Below are 26,769 nucleotides of genomic sequence, written 5' to 3' on the forward strand. Positions count from 1 at the left end.
TCTACCCATGAATGATGGATCATCTTGCATCCAAGTAGAGAAGTGATGCATGGAGGCATCCTCATTCTGTCCCTGGTTGTCCCTCCACCTCATGTGGGTAAATGCCCACTTTGCTGCACAGGTTTGTTTGTTCTCCGATGTTCCTCTGGCTTGCTGGCCCCTTGGGGCCTCGTGCCCCCACCCTCCTGCCTTGGAGACCCTGGTGGTTTTGCTCCTGCAGACTAACAGGCTAATGTCAGGTATGAATTACATTTATGCAACTTTACTTCCTCTCTTTGTATCCAAGGCCACTGTTCTTGGGGTCTGTTTTACCCAGAAGCACACTGAGGGCTGGCAGTTGGCCCCTTCAGAGAGATGGCGTTTGCTAAGCTCCTCAGAGGGATTCCACTCACAGCCTGTCGGTCCTTCCTTACTGGTCAAATGAGACGTTCAGCTCTTGGGTGGCTCTGGATTTGGGCCAGGCTTCTGCTTGGAACAGCAGGACTGAAGGCACACCCAGGGTGGCTCCCTCTCTATGTCACAGGGCTGGCTCAGGGGCCATCCCGCACAACAGAGCTGTCTCTGAACCGCAGTGCCTGTCACCGGCCAAAGCAGAGCCATGGGAGGGTGTGAGAGCTACTTTGCGGGCGCTGAAACGAGCGGGGATTCCCCTGACGTTGCTGCAGGAAAGCCGTGAGTAAGAATCGCTCCGTGTCCTTCGCACGCTTCACTGAAGCCAGTTTTTAAATGAGGAATCTGTGTCAACACAGCGGGTCTCATAGTGCAGCTAAATAGAGCAGTAGCTGTGCCTTTGCTCTGTGTTGGTGGGGGAAGCCTGTGAGTCACGGGCCCTGGTGTGGCGCCTCTGATGTGCATCTTACTCTGCTGTGCAGCAAGATGCCAGATATCAGAGGTGAGTCCGCTACTGTGAAATCTACCAGCAGCTGTGCAAACTTCATCACTCTGGCTGCACCACTCCTGGTTCGACACAGCGGGCAGAATGTCAACCCTATGGTGTAAATAGGCTTTTATACTGCATGACTGTCACCGTACACTAAACCAGTGATTCCCAACCGGGGGTATGCGTACCCCTAGTGGTACGCGAGCACATTACAGGGGGTACGTGGAAAAAATTTTTATATTTAATTTCCCTGATGATGGGTAAATATTATCAGCCATTCCATTAGCTGTGCCCTGGTATAGAAAGAAAATATAGTTATTTATTTTAGTGTTTTGCTCCTGATGTTCTAAGTTTAAATGTCTGTTTAAAGGGGACTCATTCAGCTTTTGTTATAACAAAGGGAGGTTTATTTACTTTTTTTTAAATTTAGTATTTATTTTCAGATTTATCATTCACTTTCGTGGCAACATATATATTTATGTTAAATTTAAACTGAAAAGAATAAAATGCCCAATAATTAAATGTTCAAGTTATGGAGATTTAATAAAATGTTTTAAATTTGATAATCAGTTGTACGTTCTACTTTTATTGAGTCATCAACACATTTGACAAAGGGGGTACTTGTGGTATGAGAAAATCTCTCAGGGGGTACACAATTCAAAAAAGGTTGGGAAACACTGCACTAAACCACATGACACTGCTCACCGGGGATAAACGGCTGTGCCATGAGGCCAAAACATGTTGGGAAAGTACACAATGATAGTTTGGTCCATATTTCTACACATTTGGGTATTTTGCCTGCATATTTCAGCTGGAAGTCTGGCTCCCGCCAGTGTCGTCTTTTAGATACTGTTTGATTTAACACGCTTGTTTGAGAGGTAAACCCAAGAAGCTCAGTCATCCTCCCATGTCAAACAGCTTAAGCAGGATCTTAGTAAGTATTCCAGGATATCTAAAGTTACGCAATCTAGCACTGAGTTGTCTAACATCTTTCCATGCGCATAGAAACAGGAGATGACCACAGCTGGGAAAATAAGCAAATAGCAGTCTGCCCACCAGTCCTTTACACAGTAGCATACAGAGAGTGCATTCACCAGCAAAGATCATTAATCTCTTTAGCGGTATGCTAGGTTAGGTTTCAGTGAGCCTCTTAGTTAAGTGTGACAGAATGAAAATCTACCTATACCACAGCATAGTTGAATGAGAAGAATTTGGTACGTGGAAATGACATAACGTCAATCTTGAGAACTTTTTTTCCTTATTTGACATATAAATACCACATATGAAAAATGTGGGAAAACAGGCAGATTCAAAAATCCTAGACTGTCATGTAACATTATTAACCATGCCTCCAATCTAACCGTACACCGGCCCGCATTCAAGCCCAGAGGCATGTGTGCATAGTTTCCACAAATGCGCCTGATGAAAAAGATGTATACTGACAGCCATTGATGTAAGGTTACCAATAGGCTAACGAGAGAAGTCCTGTTCGAGGGTACATTCCCCAAAAACTTAGCTTACATAGTTAGCAGCTTCCATAGTTGGAACTGTTCAGCTACATGGCTCTAACTATGCAAGTCGCTAACGTTGTTAGCAGCGTTTGCTTTTGATAAATGTACCCCAGGTTAATAGAGGAGTAGTAAGTCTGACACTGATAATGACAAGAGGCTGCTACACCGCTTGTAGCCTACTTTTGGTTAGCTAAACAAATATCTAATATTCATTCACTCACAGGGCAAACTCAGCCATACTCATCCATTGAGTCTCACAGAGGATTCACTTAAATCCGAGTTGGATATGGCTTTGAGGGGTATGAAAGACACCAAAGGCACACAGATCTTCCTCACCGGGACTCTTATTGCATGCCGTCCCTCCCCAGAAGGAAGAAGAACAAGAAAGCCACCCCCTCCCTGGGCCAGAAGCCTTACTTGCTAGATGCCTATACTGCTGAGAGTCTGTGTCCGGTGAACATGCGCGCTCTGTGCACTCTGCCCGACGGCGTGGACAAGGCCGAGTGGATAGCCAGCCACAGTGAGTGCGCCATCGCGACGGCTGAGTGTGGGTGGTGGGCAGTCCTGGTATCCCTGGGACTAATGTGGGAGGCACCCTCTCTCTCCCCCCACCCTTGTGCAGCTGTAGCCTTCTTCCATCTCATCAACGTGCTCTCCAGCACCCTGTCTGAGTTCTGCACCACACAGACCTGCCCCACTGCCCGCGGCCCTGGCAACAGGTGAGTCTATCTATACACACAATGAAGCAGGACCACCACACACCACCAGATGGCACCAAACCTCGGCTGTAGTGTGGTGACAGAGTGGTACACTGGTATGGGGAGTCTCAAGGGCAAGAGCCATCTTATACAGGACGTGCAGATAAAGAAAAACAAGACAGACACGAGATACCTCTGCAGCCTGATCACTTTGGAGGCTTGGCTAGGAGTGGGTGTCCGCAGCTGATGGGAATTAAGCAGGAAAAGGCTACAGTAGCATCTACTCCTGGCTTAACTTGAAATGTAATTAAAGAGCAGTGAAAATAACCAAAGAACTATGAAGACGTGAAGTAGACATGCTGGTCTGAAACCTGCCACGGCTTCAGACGTGGGCCCTCTCTCTGCAGGACCTTCTACTGGACAGACGAGTATGGCAAGAAGGTCAGCTGCTCTGGCCCCCTCTACACCAGCTACATCATGTGCTACATCCGGGAGCTGCTGGCCGATCAGGAGGTTTTCCCGACAAAGCCAGGTGCAGTTTTGGTCTTACAGCCCGAAAATGCAGTGTTTAAGGGAGTGCCTCTCAAAGGCAGGCTTACACCAACACCCCCCCCCCTCACTGTAAACGAGCCAATCAGAGAGCAGAGCTCATCAACATATTGATGAGGCCACCAAATATGGCAAAGTGGACAGTTTCATTTTAGTGCCACATAATCGGATGTAACTGAGCCTGTAAAACTGCTTCTGGGCATTTTTCGACCAAACCAAGTTCACAAACCTTCTACGCAGACACAAGAAACAAAAACACAGGGAAAAAAAGCATTTTCTGGCGCCTTTTACACACGTGACGGTGGGTTCTGCTTATTCTTGCACCCTCAGGCTCTTCCTTCCCTATGGGCTATACCTTCCTGGCGCAGAGGATCTTCCTCTACCTGTCCCACACGCTGGCGCACCTGTACTGGGCTCACTTCCAGCACTTAGTGGCCCTGGAGATGCACACCCACCTCAACACAGTCTTCACCCACTTCACACTGTTCGGCCGGGAGTTCCAGCTGTTGGACTGGGCGGACACAGAGCCACTGGAGGACCTCTTCTTAGCCCTGACCCGTCACCAGGACATGTGAGCCGCGAAGCAGTGGGACGATGCACCGGGCATCTGTGGTTGGGTCGGAGATCCAGAGAAGAGCTTTGAAGGTGACCAGCTTCTGGACGCAGAGGCCGTCTGGTGACTGTGGTGGGACGCTGCAATGTGGGGCCCCCAGCTACAGCCACTCAGCCGGTTATGCAGCTCGTTCAGCCATGAGGCCCACACATTCACGCCACACCAAAGTTGTTCCCTCAACCCCCCTCCCCCCCATCCCCAGAACTTCCTTCAGAGGAACCCACTGGTTACCTTAGATCCCGGCATGCACAGGCTAGCATTTCCTGTTTAGGCCAATTAACCTTAAAAGGTTTATCTTCTGCAAGGATAAGAGGTTGATGATATACTAGTGCAGCACCAGTGTGAACATTTTGGTCAGTCCCAATGACATTTACCTATTACTGATACTGATTACCAGATAATCTCTGAGCTCCACAAATCTGTAGTGGGGTGGATGTCAGAAATGTTGCTCCGTAAGATTGTGTCGGTATGTGCAGTGACCACATCATACAAGGTAAGGCTGTTACGGCAACTTTTTCAAATCCAAAACTAAATTATGATGTTTAGGAAAATAAAAATGGGTAAAAACTTGTAAAACTGAAAAGGAAATCAAATAGATTCTACTGTCGTGACAATTAAAAACCAAAACCAGAAAACTTCATCTACTTTTGTCTTTTTTAATCCTAAAAAAATGTACATAACATATTATGGTTCTGAAAAGCCTGGAGAGTAACCTAAAGAAAGGTTCATGTATAGTAGGGTGGTCCTACGAGGGCAGCTGTGAGGTCAGATTGTAAATTCACACTGTTTTATGTATTCAGCCTTTTATTTTGTGATGCACTGTGAGAAAGTATTCCTGCAACATTTTCTGTTTGATTGATGTTTAGAGGTTGCTCAACAAGATCCAAGTGTGTAACTGTAAATGAAATATACAAAATTTCAGGCAAACTTTTCTGAAACAAAATGACTACAGCAACAGCTGTGTAAAAAAAACCACAAAGAACCAAACAAAGTGGAGTTTGTAACCAGTGATCAATAAATTGACACTATGGGCAAATATTCAAGCTGGTTAAAGCCTATTTTAGTCATCCACTGTCGGTAATCCTCAATCTCTCGGGTCATTCGTTAGCAAAAATGTGCTAAACATCTTTTTTTTTTTTTTGCAGTTTAGCATCAAGAGTGCTCTCTCCCTGTCACACTGTCAATTTAAAAAAAAAATCAGAATCATAAAATCTGACCAAATGAAACAACGTGCAAAAATCTGAAATATATGAAACAAACGAACGTTATTTTAAAAAGTTCTTATTGCATGGTTGCTACCTGAATTTTTAAATGACTGTTTTCCATGGCCTACTTTTTACTTTAAAAGAAGCAAACGTGGGCTGACTGGTTAGCAGTGTCGCCTCACGCCCCTGGGCCCAGACGTGTGACGGCATGCGTGTGCCCTGCGATGAGTTGGCGCTCTATCCTGGGTTGTTCCCCGCTTTGCACCTGTAGCTTCTGGGATAGGCATCAGACACGTCACGACCCTGAATAGGATAAGTGCTTACAGAAAATGGATGAACCAAATGTTAAGACAGTTGCAGCAAAGGAGAAAACAAAATGAGTACAGAAAAATAATCAAATGAATGACCCAAAAGACTGACTAGTATTACCGGCAGTGGATGACTAAACTGGGCTTTAGCTTTAACCTCTAAACATGCTTGAAAAATCACCAAAAATTCCTGATGTTTTCAGGTTTGAGAAATTTCAGGTTTGAGAAATAGCATTTTCAAATTTTCATTTTTAAGGACCACCCTAAAGTACAGACAGCTATTATGTGGACAGTAAGATAAACGGCATTGTGGGAAATGGGTAGGCCCGACTGTGTCGTCCCCCCCCCCCCACCCCCACCCCACAAAACCAGGACACACAAACCGCCAGATTCAGTCGGAAACACCATGTTTTTAAACGGGGTAATATTGCTCTCGTAGGCATGTTAACAGAGGTAAAGACAGTGGTCAATATTTCCAATACCTTCAACACCATTGTGTAAACCTTCTTACACAAAAGTTAAATAAATTACCACCATTTGTTACATAAAAATCTGAATATTATATACAAGAAAATTTTGTATTAAATCTACCCTATGAAGGGGGTTTAATGGAGATGTACAGTTTATATGCAGAGTTTGTAACCTCGTGGCAGCAGTCTGTCCCTTTGCTTGGTTCCAGCAGGGAGGCCAGACAACAGCATGAGGGTATCCTCTCTCCTGCTTGAGGCTCCTCCCCGTCACCCTGGTGCCGTTTTATATGTCTACATTTCTGTCCCAGCTACACAACCAAAGTCACTGCATGGAAGAGGCCAGACACAGAGCCCAGGAGGTATGCGACGTTCACACCATGCGTGGGCCACAGTGCAACAACATATTTAGTAAAGACAAACTGTTTTACCGAAGTCTGACGCCATCGGCCATGGAAAATGCTACTGAAAACATGACATAGAACACAAAAATTGCTGAAAGTGTCTTGAGACAAAATGTAAAGCAGAGACCCAGAATGTGGCGCCGGATTCTGCTCTCCTGACATGTAACTACTGCTGGGTGAGAAGCTTCTGGATGAATCTGTACAGACTGCCACCCTCCCCTGACCGTGTCCATGATGCTTACACTAGCTGCTATCCTGCGAAGGGGAGTGTGCACTAACACTGTCCATGTATACGTAACAGCTCTCCATGACCTGATGCAGCGTCTGACAGCATACTTACACGCACCTCATAGTAATAGCAGGCCTCTGCATGGGGCTGGATAAGTCACTGCATTAGGGATGCTGTATCATGTGATGAGGAGGTGGAGCTCAGTCACTCTCGCAACTGGCTTTCACCATACACTGGGCGACAGCTTCCCCCATGTTTGAATAAGCTGTAAAGTGTGTAAAAATTAAAGCATCTCTCATTCTCCTTACATTTTCATGAGTCCCCCCTCATCACCAACAAAATTATTTAACTTACAACAGCTTTGTAAACAAATGTACACTGAAGAACTGAGCATGTGGTATGTACACCCCATAAACATTCGAAGCTGCGAATCAGCGTTTGCTTTAAATGCTTCCTCAGCCATCTACAGAACCTCGCCGCCCTGCAGAGTCCAGCCCGTGTGCCTGCAGGACCAAAGCATGGTCTGGGTGACGGGCAGCTCCCCTGCAGGGAGGAATAAGGGCCGAGCTTCAGCCCTCAGAACCACCCCTGACCACTCCCCCTGACTCTGAGGAGCCTTGGTGACAGCTGAGCAGATCCGAGCCAAACGGAACCCCACAGAGGGCTCTCTCGCAGGACAGGCAGTCCAGGTCCAGGCAGAACCTCACTTCAGTCCCACAGATTGGACGGTAAATTTCCAGTGCAAACAGCGGCCATCTGAAGGGGCTTCCGGCAGTCATGTTCGTAACAAGCGTAACCTTAGAGCGATTTTTATAAATAAAAATAAAAACTGAGGCGATTATGCATTGACAGCTTAATGCCGGCAATACTGAACACTGTCACACAGGAAGGCCCCTTCCTTCTCTACTGCTCTGGGGGCCTGTGATTAACCGGCAGACATGTCTGTCAGCATCACGTCCTCCTTTGTGCAGACATTCTGCATTCTGGGTCCTCCTCTGCAGTCAGCACCCATCATGCGTCCGACAGACAGCTCTGCACATTGTCCATCCACAGCTGTGCATTCAGGCTGTCCTGGGCACAGAAGTAGTACACCCTTTTGGTGGTCTTTAGCTGTTGCAGGGTAAATACGGAACAGAGTTAGCAGATTAATAACCAGGAGCAATAAAGTGAGGGTGGAAGGCGGTACTTACATCAAAGAAGGCTTTCTCATCAATGTTTTTGGGGGCCCCCATGGCTGGCGTCCCTGGCACCATGGACTCCACATCCGCCAGGTCTATGACACCCTTGCACTCCCTGTCCTGCCGATTATCGTAGTACCGCAGCTGGGGGGGGGGGGGGGGGGGGGAGCAGCTCAGTTAGAGAGGGAGGGAGGTCTCAGTCAAGCCATGTGGCCTGAAACCCGCTAAACACCCATTGAACACCTACTAAATACCCGGTGAAGACACTACACACCTGGTGCTTTGTTTTGTCAAGCACAAACCAGCGTGGTCTCCATGGCTTCAGCAGAGCCCCCTTCTTGTACAGGATGCCCTCAAACGACCTGGACAGGAAACAAACTATAGCCTCAACTGTGTGTGTGTGTGTGAGAGACAGGCATGGCCGGGCTAGGCCGCAGATCCTGGGCAGCAGCTGCTCACCTGTTCTCACTTTCTGTGCTCTGGAACTGGCTGTACAGTGTGCTGGTGCTGGGCCGGCTGCCAAGGCTTCCCACGGAGGTGGAGCCAATGCCACCTTCTGCTTCCAGAGCCAGGTTGATGCTGGAGCCCATCATGCTGTCATGAAGACACGCCCCCTGGGCCCGCCGCTGGTGGCTGAGGTTGGAGGACATGAGCAGTGATCTAGAGGAGGTCTGTGGAACATGGAGGAACACAGACACATGTGTGAGGCCATTCATCCATCCATCCATCTCCTAACTGGTCAGAGTCACAGGAGCCTGGAGTCTATCCCAGACAGAACAGGCTTGGAGGTGCAAGATGTTGTGCTGCCCAAATGGAAGCCAACATCTCACAATAAACGTTAAACACATGGATGAGACCATTTTTACATACTTTTCAAATGTGATTCTCAATATCACCCTGACCAATGACAGCCTCTCAATATCACCCTGACCAATGACAGTCTCTCAATATCACCCTGACCAATGACACTTAATATCATACTACTAAATACAGAACAGTACGATCTAAATCTGTGCTTCTCTTAAAATGTAGCCAAAAGGAAGTATGTTATGAATGTAATATTTTATGATATTGTAATATCATAAAGTGCACTGACATGGGACAATAAAACGCATCCAGACATCATCATTGATGATACTGTTTTATTATATATCAATGTGATGTGACATTACAGTAATAGTCTGCATAGTTTCTGGAGAATTTTTTTCTGCTGCTGTCATCCTTCTTATCAGTGTATGTTTGTTACACACAGACACACACACATGCAGACAGACACACACACACAGATAGACACACACAGGCACTTCTTTCTAGTTAAAAACCTGTTGATTTCCCACTCTTCATGAGAGGGCACCACAGCGTGATCTCTGTGCTACATGGCGATTGGCCAGCGGCCGCCTTACCCTGCTCTCCAGCCTGCTCTCTGCACGCTGTGTGAACTTGATCTTGTCCCAGGTGTCCTTCCACTTCTCTGGGACCTTTCCCAGCTCCATCTCCAGGGACTGCAGCTCCTAGTGGGTGCAGAGAAGCAAACAGTTGAAGGACTTTGATGTCAGCCAGCTAATGCTCTGGCTAGATAAATCCGGCTCCACAGCGTTATTTATCAACTCAGGCTGTTCCATGGAGTAAGACGCTCTTTGGAGAGCCGTGAACACGGAAGCCTTTGGTGGAGACGGAAGGTGGGCTGGTGGGCAGACCTGTAAGAGTGTGGTGATAGCGTCTGGCAGCACCCTGCTGTGGCAGTCATAGCAGGGCCACACCACCCGGCGCTGGGACACACACACTGCCTTCTCGGGCCGCTCGGCGTCCTGCTGCTCCTCCGGCCGGCTCTGCACGAGCTCCCAGTCATAAGAAGGGCCCTCCGACAGAGTCTCCTCCGTGTAGAAGTCCCACAGCTTCAGGTTGGAGATGCAGCTGTACGGCTTTAGCACCTGGACGCAGAGCACAGAGGTGCTGGCTGAAAATGGCCTCGTGCTGGTGCAGTATCATATGTTCATCAGTAGGGGGCAGCAACAGTCCACAGCAGCATAGCCAACATTCCTCACCTCTCCATCCTCAGGGGCAAACATGTAGTTGAAGAAGACGGGGGTCTTCTTATTGAGTCGCTCAATATAATCCCAGACTGATTTGAAAGTTTGAGGTCCTCTCTTTTCACCCTTTTCTTCATACATCACGCCTGAAAGCAGAGAACAAACCCCTGAAGAAACCAGCATCGCCATGCAGACATCCTGGCCAATAAGCACACAGCACCCACGTCCCTATAGGATAGTGCTATCCCATGTGATTCCAGACAGGGCAGATGTATGGGGCACCACAGAGAAGGTCCAGTCACAAGACTCTCACCCAGCTCTATTCTCTCATAGTCTGAGTCTAGCAGAAAGGTCCTGAAGCGGTTGGAAACGTAGTGATAGGCCAGGAACTTCAGGTAGTACTGACTGAACTCGAACTCCATGGGAAACTGAAGATGGATCTGGGGCAGGACAGAAAATCATCACAGAGCACGTCAGAGCACACCATCACAAAGCACACCATCACAGAGCACACCATCACAGAGCACACCATCACAGAGCACGTCAGAGCACACCGTCACAGAGCACACCATCACAGAGCACGTCAGAGCACACCATCACAGAGCACGTCAGAGCACACCATCACAGAGCACGTCAGAGCACACCATCACAGAGCACGTCAGAGCAAACCATCACAGAGCACGCCATTACAGAGCACGTCAGAGCACACCATCACAGAGCACACCATCACAGAGCACGCCATCACAGAGCACGCCATCACAGAGCACGCCATCACAGAGCACGCCATCACAGAGCACGTCAGAGCACACCATCACAGAGCACGTCATCACAGAGCACGTCATCACAGAGCACGTCATCACAGAGCACACCATCACAGAGCACACCATCACAGAGCACACCATCACAGAGCACACCATCACAGAGCACACCATCACAGAGCACACCATCACAGAGCACGTCAGAGCACACCATCACAGAGCACACCATCACAGAGCACACCATCACAGAGCACACCATCACAGAGCACACCATCACAGAGCACACCATCACAGAGCACACCATGACGTATCAAGGCATGAGGCCCCTTCGGCCCCCAGTCAGGATCGTTACTGGCCCCTTCAGACTCTTACATATTAAAATACAGATCACAAGTCACACTTCCTCTGTTGTCAGCCAAATAGACGTCCAGCTTGCCTAATCCTAGCCCTCTACCTCAGTATGTGTGACATTCTTTCACGCTGTCAAACATTAACAGGCTTCCATGACTAAAACGAAAGCAGCAGATAGAAGCCAGAAGCCCTGCCTTCAGATGCCAGGAACCTCGCTGTAATTGTTCTTCGTTCTGATATGACCCGTTGACAGTTAGTGTTGCTTTTTATAATAATCACTCTCTCATTTTAAAAGGTGTCTCATATATCAAAACACTCAGCTGATAAGAAATGGCCAATGTCCCATCTGACGGCAAAGTCCACCGGCACAGAAAGACGGTCAATTAGTCATTAGCCAAGTCTGTGAAAGCTCGTTAAAGAGACTGAGGCAGTGGGACAGGCTCACCTGGTGGACGCAGTCCAGGAACTGCAGGAAGACGGGCGTGAAGCCGGCACTCTGGCCAGCCAGCGTCTGTGCCCCGCGCTGACTGAAGCGGTGGCCAAATGACAGCCACTCCTTCTCCACCAGCAACCTGAAGCCGTCGAAGGTGCGGTAGTATGGGTCCGACAGGAGCTGGACCAGCGACACCACCTGCGATGGGAGGCCAGTGAGAAGCCTGGCTTTGACCATATCTGATGGCTTTGACCATCAGAAAGGCCCCACATATGAACACCAGCGTCCAATAAGAGCTTGTCCAAACTGGAAGCCTACCTGTGTGGTGATATCCCAGCCATCCTCCAGGCTCACCATGACGGAAGAGCCCGTGTCCAGCAGCTCCACCACCAGCACGGATACCTGCAGGATCTTGTGAAGCTGTAGGATGGAGAAGAACAAGACAAAATCAGTAATCCTGACAACATGGTTTCTCCTAGAAACCTTTGGTGGGGGGGCTTTACCAAGCACATCCACTCAGACTCCTCAAGGCACCGGTAGAAGGCCGTACTGGGGTCCAAGGACATGCTGTTGGGCACACAGGCCTTCATCAGCTTCTTGAAGCTGGTCTTCACCTGTCGCACGTCAAATACCTCGATGGGAACCACCTCCCACTGCTGAAACTGGTCCTGCTTGGAGCCCTGAGGGTGCAGATGAGGGAGATGGCAGGAATGAAGCGTACAGCACTCACTACGCCAGGTCCAGCACGGTCTACACAAACCAGCAGAAATGAGCAAACATGGGCTCTAATTGGATCTTCTCAGTCAGCTCCTTAAACCCCATTCTGGAGGCAGCAACCCTATGACAGTCAGTCAGCTAATGTGGAGCCTGCAGAGAGGCATCACTAAACCCAGCGACCATTACCTTCAGCTGCGATTTGTCTCCAATGATGTAGAGGTAGGACCTCTGGGGGTGCAGAAAGTGGGAGGCACCAGGGCTGCCATTGGCCTGGGGGGGGTCGCTCCCTGCCAGCTGGGCAATCTGCCCCGTGCCCCGGATGCTGCCCCATTTCCCTGTGGTGGACACGCATGCCCATGCACACAAACACACAAATACGCACGTACAAACACGCACGTACACACACACACACAGGAAGAAACAAGGAGGAGACCTTAACAGAGATGAAAGTTCACCGCTCCAGACTCTCCGCCACTTGTGTGTGAAAGCAGGACGTTCAGTTCTAGATAAGTCTTTGATTAGATGAGAAAGTGTAAACCAGCAGAGCCAGGCTGATACCATGCCAAGTGCCGCATGCTGTCTCCTAGTGCCTCCTGAGAGAACTGCGCGCTCAGCAATAAGCATGCAGAACCCTCCTTTGGAACATTCAGTCAGCACTAAGCAGACATCAGGTTAGCCCAGGGATGTCAGCCGATGGACAGCATGGAAGCAGACATGCTGTTAGGCGTCGCCGAAGCTAAATTCTCCGACCAACTTATTTACTATACCTCGGGAGTTCTGGGTGATCTCCGAAGCTCTAGGATGATAGTGAGAGATGATCTTTGCTCTTTTACCTGCCCCCAAGGTTACACAGAGCAAAGAGGCCTGTCAAGTCACTCACGTGAAGATGGAGTCCCTCCCCCCCCTCCCCCACTGCGATGTGTGACCTCCCACATCATCCCGAAATACCCAAAACTGCATGAAATTTCACACTTTCATTAGATATTGTCTGGTGGCATCAAATCAATGGCGACCATAGAGACATGGCTTCTGTCTGGGCCTTTAGGCTTCCCAGAGGCATGTTCCTAGGCTGCGATGATAAAGTCCAGCCATCTCACTGCTGCCCTGCCCCTTCCTCTTTCACCTTCACGATTTTGAAGCATTAAGGTTTCTCCCAAAACAAGTCCTTCCATAACATGCCCAGTATAAGATGACTTCCATCTGGTGAATGGTGAAACTTCAATTTTGAGTTGATCCAGAACCTTCCTTGAGGTCAATGCTCTTGCTGTCCTGCTCCTCCCTGGCCAGCTCTCTCACCCACACACATCCAGAGGGATCTCAACTATTCCCGTCTCTCTCCTCTACTTTTGCAGACTGTTTCCAGCTCCTTCACCGCAGCTCTGCCAAGCACCAAACTCTGACGTGTCTGACTGCTGGATCCTTTGTTGCTGTCGATCCTTCCAAGGAGCTGAAAGCTGTCTAACACCCCTCTGTCTTCAAGACAGTGCTCTACTTACTACTTACTGGTGTTTCTCAGATTTAGCTGCTGGTGACCAGTGGGATGAATACCCATCAATAACGTATGTGATGCGGTCCAGCGTGGCGCTCTCTCACCTCCCTTGCCGAAGCCACTGGGCACGTCCTCCTTGCTTCCCATCACCTGCTTCATCAGGGCCCCAATTTTAGGCTGTCTCAGCTTGTCGGAGCCGTCTGGAGTTGGCAGAAGCACAGGGACATTTTACTGAACACGCTTCCTTCCATTGCTCTGTCTGGGGCCACAAGTCCAGAGCACGCAGACAAAGAGACGCCTTATTATCACGTGATTTTGTGACAATTACATATGGCCGATTTTCACAAAAACCAATTCTACATGAGGGTTAGACATCCAGCAGACGAACAGAGAACGCCTGTTCTGTTTTAGACTAGCTCTGCTACAGGCTCCAGCATTCCCTGAGGCAGTGGGCCATCTGAGAGCAAGCTGACTGGGAGAATGTTAAGCTGGCAGAACATTCACAACTCAACAAACCATCCCAGAGAGCACAATGCTAAGCGCTAACAAGACCTCAACAGCTGAGACACAAAATCCATATGATGCATATTTTAAATGCTAACAGGCTTAGGATCCAATCAGCTGAGATACATAGTGAAATCAAAGGGGGGACCTAAAACAGAAGGCAGAATGAGCACAGCCCTGCAGCTGTAAGGAGATCTGACCCAACAGGAGCCGCAATAAATATTTCACAGAGACTAACCGCCGGAACTCACCGGAGCTGCTGGCGGCGGCTGGGGTGAAGCTGCTCAGCGTGTTCCTGCCGCCGCTCTCCGAATACGAGGGCATGGACGAGACTATGGCCTGCAGGTACTTCTCCTGTTCCAGGCTGATGGAATCCGTCTGCGAGGGGCCTGCTGGGAAGGATCAACAGTGAATGCACAGGACAGCCCTGATCCAGGGAGGTATCTCCTGGCATACACCGTCACACGCAGCTTACCGGCACTCGGCGCGTTGGGGGTCTTGAAGAAGTCGGCCACCCCTTTAGCGTGGAGGCCGGATGAGCGTAGGAGCACAGCCTTGGAGCGGGAGTTCCTCCAGCAGACCACAGGGAAGCGGTTCTGTTTGTAGCAGCGTGAGATCCGCTGGATGGTGGAGTCCGCGATGCCCTGGGGCACGATCAGCAGCCCCGGATAGCTGTGGAGAGAGGGATGATTTGGCAAGGATTTGTCCCTATGCTGTGTCTGTCTAGAATGCCAACGCAGTGCTGGACTGCTCACCTCCGGCACACGGCGTACATGCGGTTCACCGTGGAGATGCGGAAGGGTTCATTCTTGGAGCGGGTCAGGCTGCTGCTGAGCGTGCCCAGACCCAGCCGCTGGTAGTCACGGCAACAGGCCCGCTCAACCACGTTGCTCATGGTCTGCCTGTCCACTGGCTTGATGGTGGAGGAAAGGGTGTGGGAGTTCTGATCCAGCTCCTCAGAGACTGAAAAGTCAAGAGTCAATAAAAACTCAACATCCTGTGAGACCCATGTGGCAGAGCAGATCATCTCTATACCTGAGATCTCGTCTTCCTCCAACTGGGACTGGAAACTGCTGCGTTGTTCCCATGTGGGTGGTGTGAACTTCTTCCGAGTCACATACTGGCGCCCGATGGTCTTCTTGGCAGTCTTCATCAGGTTCTTGGACAGAGCTCTGTGGAAATCAGGAAGACAATGTGATTCAGCTCTGTGCCCCAAGCGCCGCTGATTGTGCCTAACACAATGAAAACTGCCTGATCTGTGTTATTGTCATGCAGAGAGAAGAGAACATGCCCTCCACCAAAGCTGGAAGGCAGAGAAGACCAGCAGATCCAGAGAGGAGTTGTCGTGACTCAGTACTTCTATCCGCTTCCACACCCTTGCAATCACAGAATATCACCAGGAGAACCCAAGCACACGGCCATTCGCCCGTTGGCCTATCGCCGCCCCCTGCTGGGCTCACTGGCAGACAGAGGGTGTCCTGATCAGAAAGTGTGACAGGCATGCAAAGAGGAATCACAGGCCATGTGATGCAGTTTGAAACAGGCTCTAGCACTGGCAAAGGTCGAATCAGCCAATGAGGACCAAGACCCTTGGCTGCCTTCTCGGTGGTCAACTGGATGCAATACGCTCTTCAGGTACTCAATGAATCAGCCACTCACTGCCAGAGACGGCAGAGGGCAGGCTTACATCAATATAGGCCAAAACTCATTACTCTAATAAGTTGTGGTTTGCATTGTCGTACTAGTTTGCAAGACTACGGTACAAAGAGATCTTCCATTTAAGAGGTACTGGGTCTGTTTCGAGGTCACAAGGTCCAAGATGTAGTGGTCTGAGAGAAACGCCTGCCAGTGCTAGGAGGCCATTCATAGCTGGGACAGGTCCGAGAAGGACAGTGTCTGTCCAGCGGCTCTTACGCAGTCGAGTGGCCCACGCGGCCCAAGGTGTGACCCAGCTTGAAGCCCTGTAGAAACTCGCTTGTCTGCCAAGAGCTAAGGCAGAAACAGAAGGTGAGGGTTTTCCAAAGTTGGGTTGACGGTGACATACTCCCAGGCCTGCCTGAGCGATTACTACCATAGCTCATGGAGATACACAATAAACGTATGTAGACCAAGGATTCTCAATGATCAGATCAATGATTGCACCAAGCGCAGGTGAAGTGGATGACGTATGTGCCTTGACTTGGACCTTCTGCAGGTCTGGCAGCTCTTACTTAAATGTCTGGTTCTTCTCCTTGCTCTTCTGCTCCACCACCATTCCGCCAGCCTGGCCCACGGTGAAGGCGAAGGTGCCGCGGACGTTCTGTGGGTAGCGGAGCTTGTGCAAATGCTTCCGGAAGACTTCCGCCAGGTCCGAGGCCACCTCCTCGTCGAAGGCAATCTTCATGAGCTGAGTCAGGAAGAAGAGGGATGTTCAGGAATAAGGTAGGCGGTGAACTGCAGCAGGCTTTCGATTAACAAAGGAACTTAAATGGACTTTTACATTAAACTCCTACGTAAACCCGCAGGGACAGAGGGTGCTCAAAGCTGAAGTGGTCATGGACTTCAGGAGTGCAGCTTGGTGCCAGACAGGAGCGGGACGAGACTCCGCCTCACCTGAAAGGTGCAGGAGCGCAGCTGCAGACCTTCTTGAACTAACTGATCTATCGGGATGCTGACGGCGATCTTCTTCTCCTTGGTGAGGGAGGCGACGGGGAAGGTACGGGTCACCACCTGCTCCCCCACTGGGTTGGGGAAGGGGGCTGTGTTATTAGGAGGCTCTCTCTAATTTGCTGCCCCTCCATAGCTTTCAGATGCCGAGCGGACAGGGCACTCACCCAAGGGGTCCACCGGGGTGCCCGTGAAAATGAGCCGGTAGCTGGTAAGGAAGATGGCCCCTTCGGCCGGCAGTAGGGGCGGTCCCCCCATGGTGCTGGTAGTCTCCTCCCGCCCATCAGGCAGGAGGTACACCCTCATGGCCTCCATCACCAGCTCCTCGCCTGTCAGCAGAGTGGGGCTCAGCAGCTTGGGCTGGGGGAGCGACAGAGAGAGACCCATCACTGACCCAAGCCGCACCATCAACACATCCATCAGATGTTCTACTGACAAGCAGAAACACAGCAAGTCTCACAACCGGCGATAAAATGCAACAGGACTATGATCGTTATGTAAAATAACCGTAACCTTTAAAGTTATTTTAATAATTAATTATTATGCTTGTTTGTTTTTTTTAATGAAAAATGGAAAGGCAAGACAACCTTAAAGGTAAATCAGTGCCTCTTAAAAAACCATTATAAATCACGCCAGAAAGCGAAACCAGTGGTCTGTTTACTGCCAGCTGATTTGGATGAGGCTTCTAAAAACATCCAGGGCATTTAAGCAAAGCAGTAAACACATAAAAACAAAGGACTTCCACATATTGGCACAATCAGCGGGCGGTGATGCTAAGAGGAAAACGCTATAACAAGCGATGGCGCTGGAACTGCCAAACACACACAGATACATTGACGCTGTCACCCTAATGACAAAGACAATTTCATTCAGAATTTCAGGGCTGACGATCAGGCTGCACACAGAATTAAATCCGATCCTTTATTTAAACAGCCCATAAATTATGCAAAAACGTAAGAAACAGCTTTCCCCTGTGAGCCAGAGCACTGGCCAAGTTAACCTTTCCTGTTGGAAACACTCCAAGAACAGGTGTTCTGACAATGCATGATGGGTTGGGGGTAGGGCTGTCTAACTGAGGGTTAAGGTTAGCAGGTTTACCCATCCTTTACCCCGCTAGACCACAGTAGCCAGACACTGGTTACCTTCTGAATTGGGGGAAGCCTTTTACTCTCCCTGTTGACTGCGTCCAGGGTCTCTATATGCATCTGAACAATGTCTAGGGGGAAAACAAGGCAGACCATGATGAGTATTACAAAGAAGTAACTGGTATCCTGGGTGACAAACACTCAGTCCATTGATAACGTGTCTCGGTGTGGCGTGCCGAGCTGGGGGATGGTCCTACCCGGGATCATGATGTGCAGAGATTTCAGATGCTCACTGGTGACCCCGCTCTCGGTGCACACCTTGTCCACGAAGCGAGTGATAAAGCGCACGACCACGTTGGCCACGTCCGAGCCCTCTGCGTCCTCGAAGCCGCTCTCCGTGTCGTAGCTCTCGCCCATGCTGCCAGCAATGCTGCAGGATGGCCCAAGAGGATGCGTCAGCCATGCTTTTCAGGAGGGACCCTCTGATCGCATCACAACCGTGTCCCCGACCACCCGGCCCCGCCCCCTGACCTGGCGATGACGTACCTGTTGGTGACATAGCTGTTGGTGACACTCTCGGCATCTCCCAGCCCAGAGCCACGTAGCAGACGGTTCTTGCTGGTGTCCAGGGGCAGCAGAAGGTAGCTCATGCGGTTGGCGTAGTGGATGGCCTGGCTGAACACGGTGCTCTCTTCCTTCTGCACCAGCTCCTGCTGCTTCTCCTTGCTGAACGTGGGCCAGAGCCTCCGCTGCTCCGAGGCGATTTCCAGGGCACCGAGCTCCTCTTCAGAATCCCCGCTCGGCTCCTGAGGTGTACAGGTTTGCCATTAAGGGCAGCCATGGAACCCAAATGGCATTCATATTTTACAGAACTGCAGTTCATTTCACCAAATCATTCCTACCGGACCATGCAGCTCATTCTCCTTGAAGTCAAGGTAGAGGGTGCGGATGTGGTTCTGGACGTCGCTGTAGAACATGGCCTCCCAGAACTGCATGTTGGCCCACACTGCATGCTCCTGGACACAGCAGTAGGCAAACTGCGTGATGCCTGATCCCAGTTTCTGAAGAAAAATAAAGTAAAAACCAGACATGAAGCATCCATTCAAGAGCAGGATGTGAGCAGCACTCAGTGCTTAGGCGATGCTTCTCCAGATGTTTCAGCAAACCCACCCTGCAGAAGGCTGTGACCAGCGGGAGGAGGGCAGCTGCTATTTCGTGCTCGTCCATGTGGGAGCAATCCTGGGGGACAGAGACGTTAATTACGAAATGAGGAGGGAATCGACAGTCTGGAGATCAAACAGAGCTCTGGTTCTGCCCTGAAACGGTGCTGAGCCACATTAAGCTCTTTTTCATGTATAGCAGGTTCAACTATCCCAGCAACATCCCAACAACACCAGCCTGGTTTGGTGATTAAACCCAAACCTCATGAGCCTGCGACCCCAACACACCTGCAGAGTACAGTTCATCATGCGGACCACATAGTCGAACTGCTGGTCATCCAGCACGGCCCGGTTCTGCAGCACGTGCTGGTTCAGCTCTTGGGTCATGCAAAGCCGGGCTGCTCGGCTTTTTAGGGCTCTCATAACGGCCGGCATCAGCTGAAGGAGGGGACAGGGGAAAGACAAGTGACCCTCCGCATCGAATCTTGGGAGAAATAGATTTTCCGAAGTGAGATTATGACATGCTGTCCCTCAACAGCAAGCTAAACATCACTGGTTCCTGTTCTGTTGACCCAGCACAGTAACCACACTGGGAACTAGATTGTGTTTAGCACACGTTTCATTGGGAACTGCTGGGATCTTCCCAGCTGGGAAGAGGAGAATGCAGTTCCAGATAACCACACAAAGGGCGTCACCATGACAGGAACTCACCTTCTTGGCCTCCAGCATCTTGTTTTCAAAAACGTAGGCGATGCAGTTCCTCACCACCTCTAGCCTTCTGGCACTGTTAGCAAGCACGCTCCCGTTCTTCTCTGTGGTATCACCTGGAAACACCACAGCCACCGGTATGTTCTCAGCCAAAGGGACATCCAGGCCCGTGGTGTTACCAAACACGGGAAGTTCCAAGCGCTTAGAACCATAAAAATGGAGAGTTTCATGGCTGTGTCTCCCAGTGAATCTCATGCTGAACAGATCTCCATGGAACATAGTACAACGGCCACATCGAACATCAGTATGACACTGAATACCGCACCCACCACTCCGACCCCTGATAGCCCACCCCCAGCCACAGGTTCCCACCTAGAGGAGGCCCGGAGGGCACCATGCACTTCATCTCGGCCTTCACGATGGGCGGGGCGGCCTTCAGCTTGGCGGTGGCGTGGTCCATGAAGAGCTGCACTGTGACCTCGTCCAGGTGTGGGAAGGCGGAGGGCTGGGACTGGGGGGGCACCGGAGTGCCTTCGCTCTGCCGCTGGCTCCTGCGCATGGCCACAGCCGGGTACGGGTTCTCCTGGAAGGGCGGGTAACGGAGGCCTTAGACCACGCCACGCTCTCCCTAACAGAGGAAGTGCCCATCTCCCGCCCTAACAGTTTCCAACGTGACAGCTCAGCACACACACTGCAGGACCCTACTGCAAACGATCCAGGAGCAGAAATGGCTTCCGACTGAAGCATCTAAGAGGAGAATGAGTGGATCATCGGGCCAAACGCGCCGCCGTCCAGCCTGTGCTGTAGCTGGGAGACGTGTCTGCGAGGGGAGCGGCATCAGTGACATTATAAACACGGACAGAGCCCAAGCGCCTGCCGGACCGAGCAGCCTGTAAACGGCAGGCCCTGCCACTCCTGACCTTTCCCCACGCAGACCCGTAAACCTCGCTCGCGGGCCGGTCCGGGCTGAGGCCACAGAATTTCACTGGCGAACGAGGAGAGAGAGATGGGACTTTTATAAGAGCTCTGGTCCTCACCAGCTCTGAGTTTTATTGGACGCGGTCAGGACGGCAGGTGATAAAACGCTCGCATCCTGAGACGCCAGGAACGCGACACCGTAAGCGGTGAGGTGAGGGGGGTCAGGCCCGACAACAGGGTGGGTGATGCATCGGGGGGTACGTACGTTTTTGAAGAGCTTCTCGGTCAGCTCCCTGATGTAGCCCGTCAGTTGGCGAGGACTGCCTTCCTCCAGACAGAAGCGCTCTGCTTGGTTACCGAGCAGCTGCAGGAGACGGTGGGCAGGATTAACGCTTCATAAACCACTTAAGTAGCACTTAGCCGTTACAGAAATGATTGACAACCCATTTATCGGCATTTTTAACATTGTGTGATAAAACATGCCCTTTCACCAGACCATACCCCTCCCCCAAGAGCAGTAGCTCACCCCCCACCTCATCAAAAATATCGATGGGCCGGTAAGGAGGCCCCCTCTCGGACACAAAGCCGGCAAAGGCCATGCCATCCAGAACCTTCATCAGGAAGTCATCCTCCGCGAGGGAGCGCTTGCCCAGGAAGGCGGCCTGTAGGAGATGGGTGCTCTGTCAGCAGCACAACAAGCACCTGCTGGGGAACAGGCAGAACCTCGGCCCTCGGCAGGAAATCCCCAAACCCCATAGCTGAATTAGAGCGGAAATATCCCCACTCGTTTGTGACCAATTTCTGATTTATGAGCAAAAAAAACAAAAAAAATAGACCACAAGTTCCAGCAGGCTCTGAAGGGACTCGACCTTGCTCCAGGGACGGTACCTTGTGGAAGCGAATGATGGGTTCTGGGTTGATCCGGATGATGTGCAGGCACCAGCGGTACCCGTGGAGGAGCTGAGTGAAGAGCCACAGGAAGACTGCCCGGATCTCTTTATCCTGCGGGGGGAAACGCAGGAAGTAGGAGTTCAGGCAGCGTAAGGAGAGCTCAGCCATCGCAGCTAGCATGACAGGGAGAGAGGGGTCGTGTACAGGCAGGGGGCATACAGCAAGAGGTGGGGGTCGAGGCCCAACCTGGATCTTTAGGGTGGAGGGCTGCAAGGAGGCTGGAGGGAACGCGTGGTCCGCCACCTCCAGCTCGGGATCCAGCACCTGAAATGGACCAACTGTAAGAGACAGGATGGCAGGCTGGGCAGAGTGAGGCTCACACTCACCACTAGGGCGCGCTGCTGAGACGTGACTCCCACTGAACTACCATATGAGATGCAGGGAACCCTGCTGCCAGTCTATTAACCAAACAAAGAGCATGTGCGATAAGAGCCTGCTAATCGGCAGCCCGGGCATGAACAAGTGGGCCACACACCCCACTCTTATGTAAGAGTTCCACACACAGCTGGACGAGCTCGGTACTCTGCAGGACCCCAGGTTGGCTGCGGGAAAGAGGCTTAATCACAGCAGCTCAGCAAAACACACCACGGCTCAGGCTGATGGGGACAGCTTCAGGAGGCCAGTTTAATCGCCACTTGTCCTCAATCAGACATGCCCTGTAACATCTCTGCAACAATCACTGCAATTACGGAAAGGCTTCCTCCTGGCAAAAGCACAAAGAAAACACACCTTTGCTGCATGTGACTGAGCCGGCTTTTCGGGAGAAGGAAACAGCTGCTATCATCATTAAATGGAGGCCTGACTAACGGTGAGATGGCAAAACTGTCACTGTCCACCTCGGACATCAAACCACAACTGCTGAGATAAGATGAAGAATCACTCTCAAAGATTCAAAGTGAATAACCCCATCCATAAAGTTTCTGGAATTTCACAGTCATTTTCTTAATCTGAATGGCCAATCAAAAGGCCCCGAGTCGCACGTCTCGCCGTGTTACCCATAATGCACTGGAGGCCCGATAAGCTCCTGTCTAATCCAAACAGGCATGCTCTGTGTTTAGGCTGAGGGTTTCAATGTCACGCACTAAAACCTCTCCGTCGTCCTTTGTCTCCCTATCTCTGCATTTATTTGGGGTAAGTCCATCTCATCTGCAACCCACAGGATAAGATATGGTTGGGGGGGAGGTGGTGGGCATGTCCTCAAAGGCCCTTAAGGGTCACAGCGGCTAAGCAGCGGAATTTTATGGGAAGTTTTTTGCAATGTAGGATTTTCGCAACACATCGTTTAGTCTGTCAAGGCAGAAAAAAAACACTTCTTGTCACCAGGAAGTCTTGCTGACATTTAGACGTTTATGGGCTTTGAGGGACTGCCCTTTTAACACACAGAGCCTACCCTCAAACAGCAAGGTCAATTACCATGACTTCAGCCTGACATATACGGGATATTTAAAGGAAGTTATTGCCTTAGAAAAAACATGGTTTCCCAGATCAGTTAATATTATTGCTTATGTCACTATGACTAATATTTCTTTCATATCTCTTCATGGCAGCACGTGGCGCAGTGGTCAAGGACTCCAACACCCTAGCAGGATCGGTCTTGTTGGATTAAGGTTTCCTGGTCAGACTGAATCATAGCACTCAGCCCTAATATTCCCTATAGGATGCTGATGGGAATCACAGCATAACAGCAGCAGCAAGCTGCCAGCTAATCCTGAACTCCTACAGAGGAAGAGGAGCGGCGGGTACCATGGAGAGTGCAGCCTGAGTCTGGTGCAGGAGGGGGTCGGGAAGCTGTGAAACGTGGACACACTCCGGGATGGTCACCGTGCCGCCGTCCAGGTCGGCGATGATAACATCCAGCTGGGGATGGACAAGCAGGGAGACACATTGAGAGTCTGCAGGGTCCGTTTCGAGCCAAAGTGGTGGTGGGTTTCATATGTCAGTGTTACCCATGGAAACACGACTCACAGTGTTAAGCAAGTTAATCTAACAAGGACCCTGGACCATGCAATCTAAAGCTTGAGAAGAGCTAGCCGTCTGCTGTACATTCAACCCGTACAGATAATTATGAGAAGGGCTTCTTCTACCAGACGAGTGACAGCGTATGACCCAGGAGACCAGGGTGCACAAGGAGCAGGGACTAAATTGAAAAGGAAGCGTACGGGTCCCATACATCCATCATTCAGGGTTTAAGTTAGCGGGCCCGCACCATACTCAACATACTCTGATAAGAGTTACTCCATACTCAGAGAAAAGCCGCACTATACTCAGAGTCAAGCCGTAACATACTCTGATAAGAGCTACTCCATACTCTGAGAAAAGCCACACCATACTCAGAGACAAGCCGCAACATACTCTGATAAGAGCTACTCCGTACTCAGAGAAAAGCCGCACTATACTCAGACAAGCTGCAACATACTCTAAGAGCTACTCAATACTCAGAGACAAGCCGCAACATACTCAGAGACAAGCTGCAACATACTCTGATAAGAGCTACTTCATACTCAGAGAAAAGCCGCACCATACTCAGAGCCAAGCCGCTACATACTCTGATAAGAGCTACTCCATACTCTGAGAAAAGCCACGAAATACTTTAATAAGAGTGGCACCAATCCGAAAAGAGCTGCTCTGTACTTGACATGAGCCACACCATACACTGATACTGACAGCGTGTGGGATGGGGGGTGTGCAGGGCAGAGTGTGTAGCGAGGACTCACCAGCTCCTGGGTCTCAGAGCGGAAGAAAGAGTTGACCCCAATGATGAAGGGTGTGGGAGTACTGAGAACTTCTAGAAGCTTCCCGGGCAGGATGGGAATGTATGTGAAGCTGAGAGCAAAAGGGACATGAGGGGGGGGGGGGTTCATGATTTCAGAGGCAGCAAAGTCTGCTGCCGGCTCCTCGTCTTCCAAGGTTAGGAGAAGCGCGAAGGTTATTACAGCCATCCACCCTACGCAGAGAAGGTCAACCCAGAGTTCTGCTCCTGCAGACTCTCCTGGACAACACACAAGGGCACTTTGAGGAGCAGGCCAAGGACACTCACCAGTACTTCAGTGGGAACATGATGGCCAGGAGACCCCGGCAGGCATCTGTGAGCCGGTGGTAGCTCCTGGACAGGAACAGGATCTTGTGTTCCGTCAGAGCGGCACAGAACAGATACAGAACGTTGATAATTCCTGGAAGGGAGGCCATTTTCATCATATTACATGACGGAACATGACTGGGTGAAAAACCAATGCAAGCAGCTTCTCTAACAAGGAAGACGAGGTCTGGGCCCTTTCACAGACAGGCAGATTTCACCCTAATACTTAACCAGTATTGTGCATGCAAGGAAACTCACTGAGGCATTTCAAACATGGCTGCTGAAGCGTGGAGCCTTTGTCAGCCTCCTCTCAGCTGACTGCTAAATGCCCCTGGGGCCCTCTTACCCAGCTGCCTGAAGAGCAGGGCCACGCTGCAGCCACTGATGGGGAGGGAAGCGCTTATTGGGGTCTGGATCACCTGCCGGTCACCTGCGCCGAGGGTTATGGTCCTCTGGGGGTGCATGCAGAACACGTTTAGTCACATGGTCTTGCCACAGTGCAAGCAGGAAACCAGAATGATAAAACCTGAGCCAGTCTACCAGAACCTAGGGTTCAGCTTATAGTTTAACCAACCTATCGGTTATGCAATTAATCTAGTAATTATTACTCAATCTCATTAACTGTAGACGAAATAATAAAACTGACTAAAATTACTAACAACTGGTCTTTTCGAGTAAGAACCTACTAATGCAAATAACAGATTCCTGTAATGTTCACAATGAAACTAGGGAATGACTTATCTCTTGAATAAATGGTGCAGCTTGTGTAGTTAAGACTGTACACATTGACTCCAGTTTATCAAACTCCATGTGACTGCGTTTCACACAATTAGAACATCCAGCAGGATGTCACATTACAGAGCATGTGATCAGAGACAGCCCATACAGGAGGAAAGCGATGGTGGAGCCGGGATTGACAGAAGCGAAGGAATCACATGCACGCCTCCAAGAGCAAACAAGGAAATGAAATCAAGTGTGTGACTGGGAACAGGAGACAGGGGGGCATGTAAAACCAGGCTAAGTGAACGAGTCCTAATGAGATGCCAGGAAAGCGGTATGAATGGTCAGCTGCCTGAGGGAAGGGGCACTCAGGACGGTACACGACAAAATGAAGGAAGCTTCTACAGGGTCCAAAAGGCTCCATCAGACAGACAGCAGGCCTGGGGAAAAGGCCCAGCCCCACTAACAGGCCAGGTGGGGTTTCTGAAGTGAGATGAAATCAGGTCAGACTGCAGCATGGTCATGCCCTAGGGGTTGCGGGATGCAGCCACGTGAGCTCTGCGTGTTGATTGGAGAAGCGCGTGCTAAGCCCCACCCTGTTCCACCCGCCCCTCCCCTGGGGGTGAAAGAGGAGGCTGAGAGCTAAGGTGTAGAACAAAAGGTCATCCGTACCACGTGTTCCTCCTCCGTCTGCGGGTCAAGCTAGGTTAGCAGACAGACAGATACAGAACAGGAGAACAGACGTGTTAGACCAACACCACGACAGGACACCAACACAGTGACAGGGTGGCCACACTGTGGGTCTAACGAATGGTGAGGTGAGTCGTCAGCGCTGCACAGTTATGGCCTCCGGGAGGCTGACGATTCTGGGCATAATGGTGTTATGGAAACTTTACCCTTCACTGAAGGCGTCATTAATCTGCACTGCAGCTCTTCCCCTTGATAAAAAATACTCGTAAAACACACACAGAGAAATAGTGCAAGTAACCAGGCCGTGGTCTAATGTGGGGCCACACGGCACTGCACCTCTCTGCCAATTGGCGCTGCTCCCAGAGGTCGGAGGCCATCGTGAAAAATGAAAATGGACCTCAGCTCTGCGCGGGTCAAGCCAAGCACCGTAGACAGCAGGAAAGACGGCAGATGGAGAATTTCTATGAAATAAGGGGCTCCACGGAGTCCAC

General features: G+C 50.5%; 2 protein-coding genes across 12 annotated transcripts in view; one reads left to right on the plus strand and one right to left on the minus strand.

Moving 5' to 3' along the window:
* The first annotated feature begins 99 nt into the window (after positions 1-99).
* On the plus strand, positions 100-4,889 carry LOC125739237 (MOB kinase activator 2). Of its 3 annotated transcripts, none has more exons than XM_049009135.1 (5): positions 100-672; positions 2,763-2,911; positions 3,014-3,110; positions 3,497-3,621; positions 3,969-4,889. In XM_049009135.1, the coding sequence occupies exons 1-5, from the start codon at positions 599-601 to the stop codon at positions 4,211-4,213; spliced, it is 690 nt and encodes a 229-aa protein (XP_048865092.1). In that variant the 5' UTR covers positions 100-598; the 3' UTR covers positions 4,214-4,889. The 3 variants fall into 3 exon arrangements, with proteins under 3 accessions (XP_048865092.1, XP_048865091.1, XP_048865093.1); XM_049009134.1 differs by having other exon boundaries at positions 2,760-2,911; positions 3,969-4,886; XM_049009136.1 differs by having other exon boundaries at positions 576-672; positions 2,615-2,911; positions 3,969-4,887.
* The window catches only part of LOC125739234 (myotubularin-related protein 5-like), a 34,934-nt gene continuing 13,052 nt past the window's right edge, over positions 4,888-26,769 (minus strand). For 2 of the 9 annotated variants that reach the window (XM_049009115.1, XM_049009123.1), the window contains exons 6-44: positions 26,261-26,290; positions 25,215-25,320; positions 24,830-24,962; positions 24,507-24,615; positions 23,536-23,649; positions 21,979-22,056; positions 21,730-21,843; positions 21,375-21,503; positions 21,107-21,205; positions 20,296-20,506; positions 19,927-20,039; positions 19,504-19,653; positions 19,226-19,294; positions 18,958-19,116; positions 18,602-18,861; positions 18,313-18,485; positions 18,113-18,186; positions 17,138-17,330; positions 16,917-17,044; positions 16,535-16,710; positions 16,239-16,313; positions 15,360-15,496; positions 15,080-15,287; positions 14,800-14,996; positions 14,576-14,716; positions 13,925-14,020; positions 13,099-13,164; positions 12,518-12,666; positions 12,118-12,294; positions 11,933-12,034; positions 11,627-11,812; positions 10,386-10,512; positions 10,088-10,218; positions 9,740-9,973; positions 9,446-9,553; positions 8,502-8,713; positions 8,317-8,404; positions 8,055-8,186; positions 4,888-7,974 (exon numbers count right to left, since the gene is read on the minus strand). In XM_049009115.1, the coding sequence (XP_048865072.1) occupies positions 7,876-7,974; positions 8,055-8,186; positions 8,317-8,404; positions 8,502-8,713; positions 9,446-9,553; positions 9,740-9,973; positions 10,088-10,218; positions 10,386-10,512; positions 11,627-11,812; positions 11,933-12,034; positions 12,118-12,294; positions 12,518-12,666; positions 13,099-13,164; positions 13,925-14,020; positions 14,576-14,716; positions 14,800-14,996; positions 15,080-15,287; positions 15,360-15,496; positions 16,239-16,313; positions 16,535-16,710; positions 16,917-17,044; positions 17,138-17,330; positions 18,113-18,186; positions 18,313-18,485; positions 18,602-18,861; positions 18,958-19,116; positions 19,226-19,294; positions 19,504-19,653; positions 19,927-20,039; positions 20,296-20,506; positions 21,107-21,205; positions 21,375-21,503; positions 21,730-21,843; positions 21,979-22,056; positions 23,536-23,649; positions 24,507-24,615; positions 24,830-24,962; positions 25,215-25,320; positions 26,261-26,290 (5,283 nt within the window). In that variant the 3' untranslated portion in view covers positions 4,888-7,875. The remainder of the gene's footprint in view (positions 7,975-8,054; positions 8,187-8,316; positions 8,405-8,501; positions 8,714-9,445; positions 9,554-9,739; positions 9,974-10,087; positions 10,219-10,385; positions 10,513-11,626; positions 11,813-11,932; positions 12,035-12,117; positions 12,295-12,517; positions 12,667-13,098; positions 13,165-13,924; positions 14,021-14,575; positions 14,717-14,799; positions 14,997-15,079; positions 15,288-15,359; positions 15,497-16,238; positions 16,314-16,534; positions 16,711-16,916; positions 17,045-17,137; positions 17,331-18,112; positions 18,187-18,312; positions 18,486-18,601; positions 18,862-18,957; positions 19,117-19,225; positions 19,295-19,503; positions 19,654-19,926; positions 20,040-20,295; positions 20,507-21,106; positions 21,206-21,374; positions 21,504-21,729; positions 21,844-21,978; positions 22,057-23,535; positions 23,650-24,506; positions 24,616-24,829; positions 24,963-25,214; positions 25,321-26,260; positions 26,291-26,769) is intronic. The other 7 variants (XM_049009116.1, XM_049009117.1, XM_049009120.1 and 4 more) reach the window with 7 other exon arrangements.

The sequence above is a fragment of the Brienomyrus brachyistius genome, chromosome 3 (assembly GCF_023856365.1).
Source record: "Brienomyrus brachyistius isolate T26 chromosome 3, BBRACH_0.4, whole genome shotgun sequence".
NCBI lineage: Eukaryota > Metazoa > Chordata > Actinopteri > Osteoglossiformes > Mormyridae > Brienomyrus > Brienomyrus brachyistius.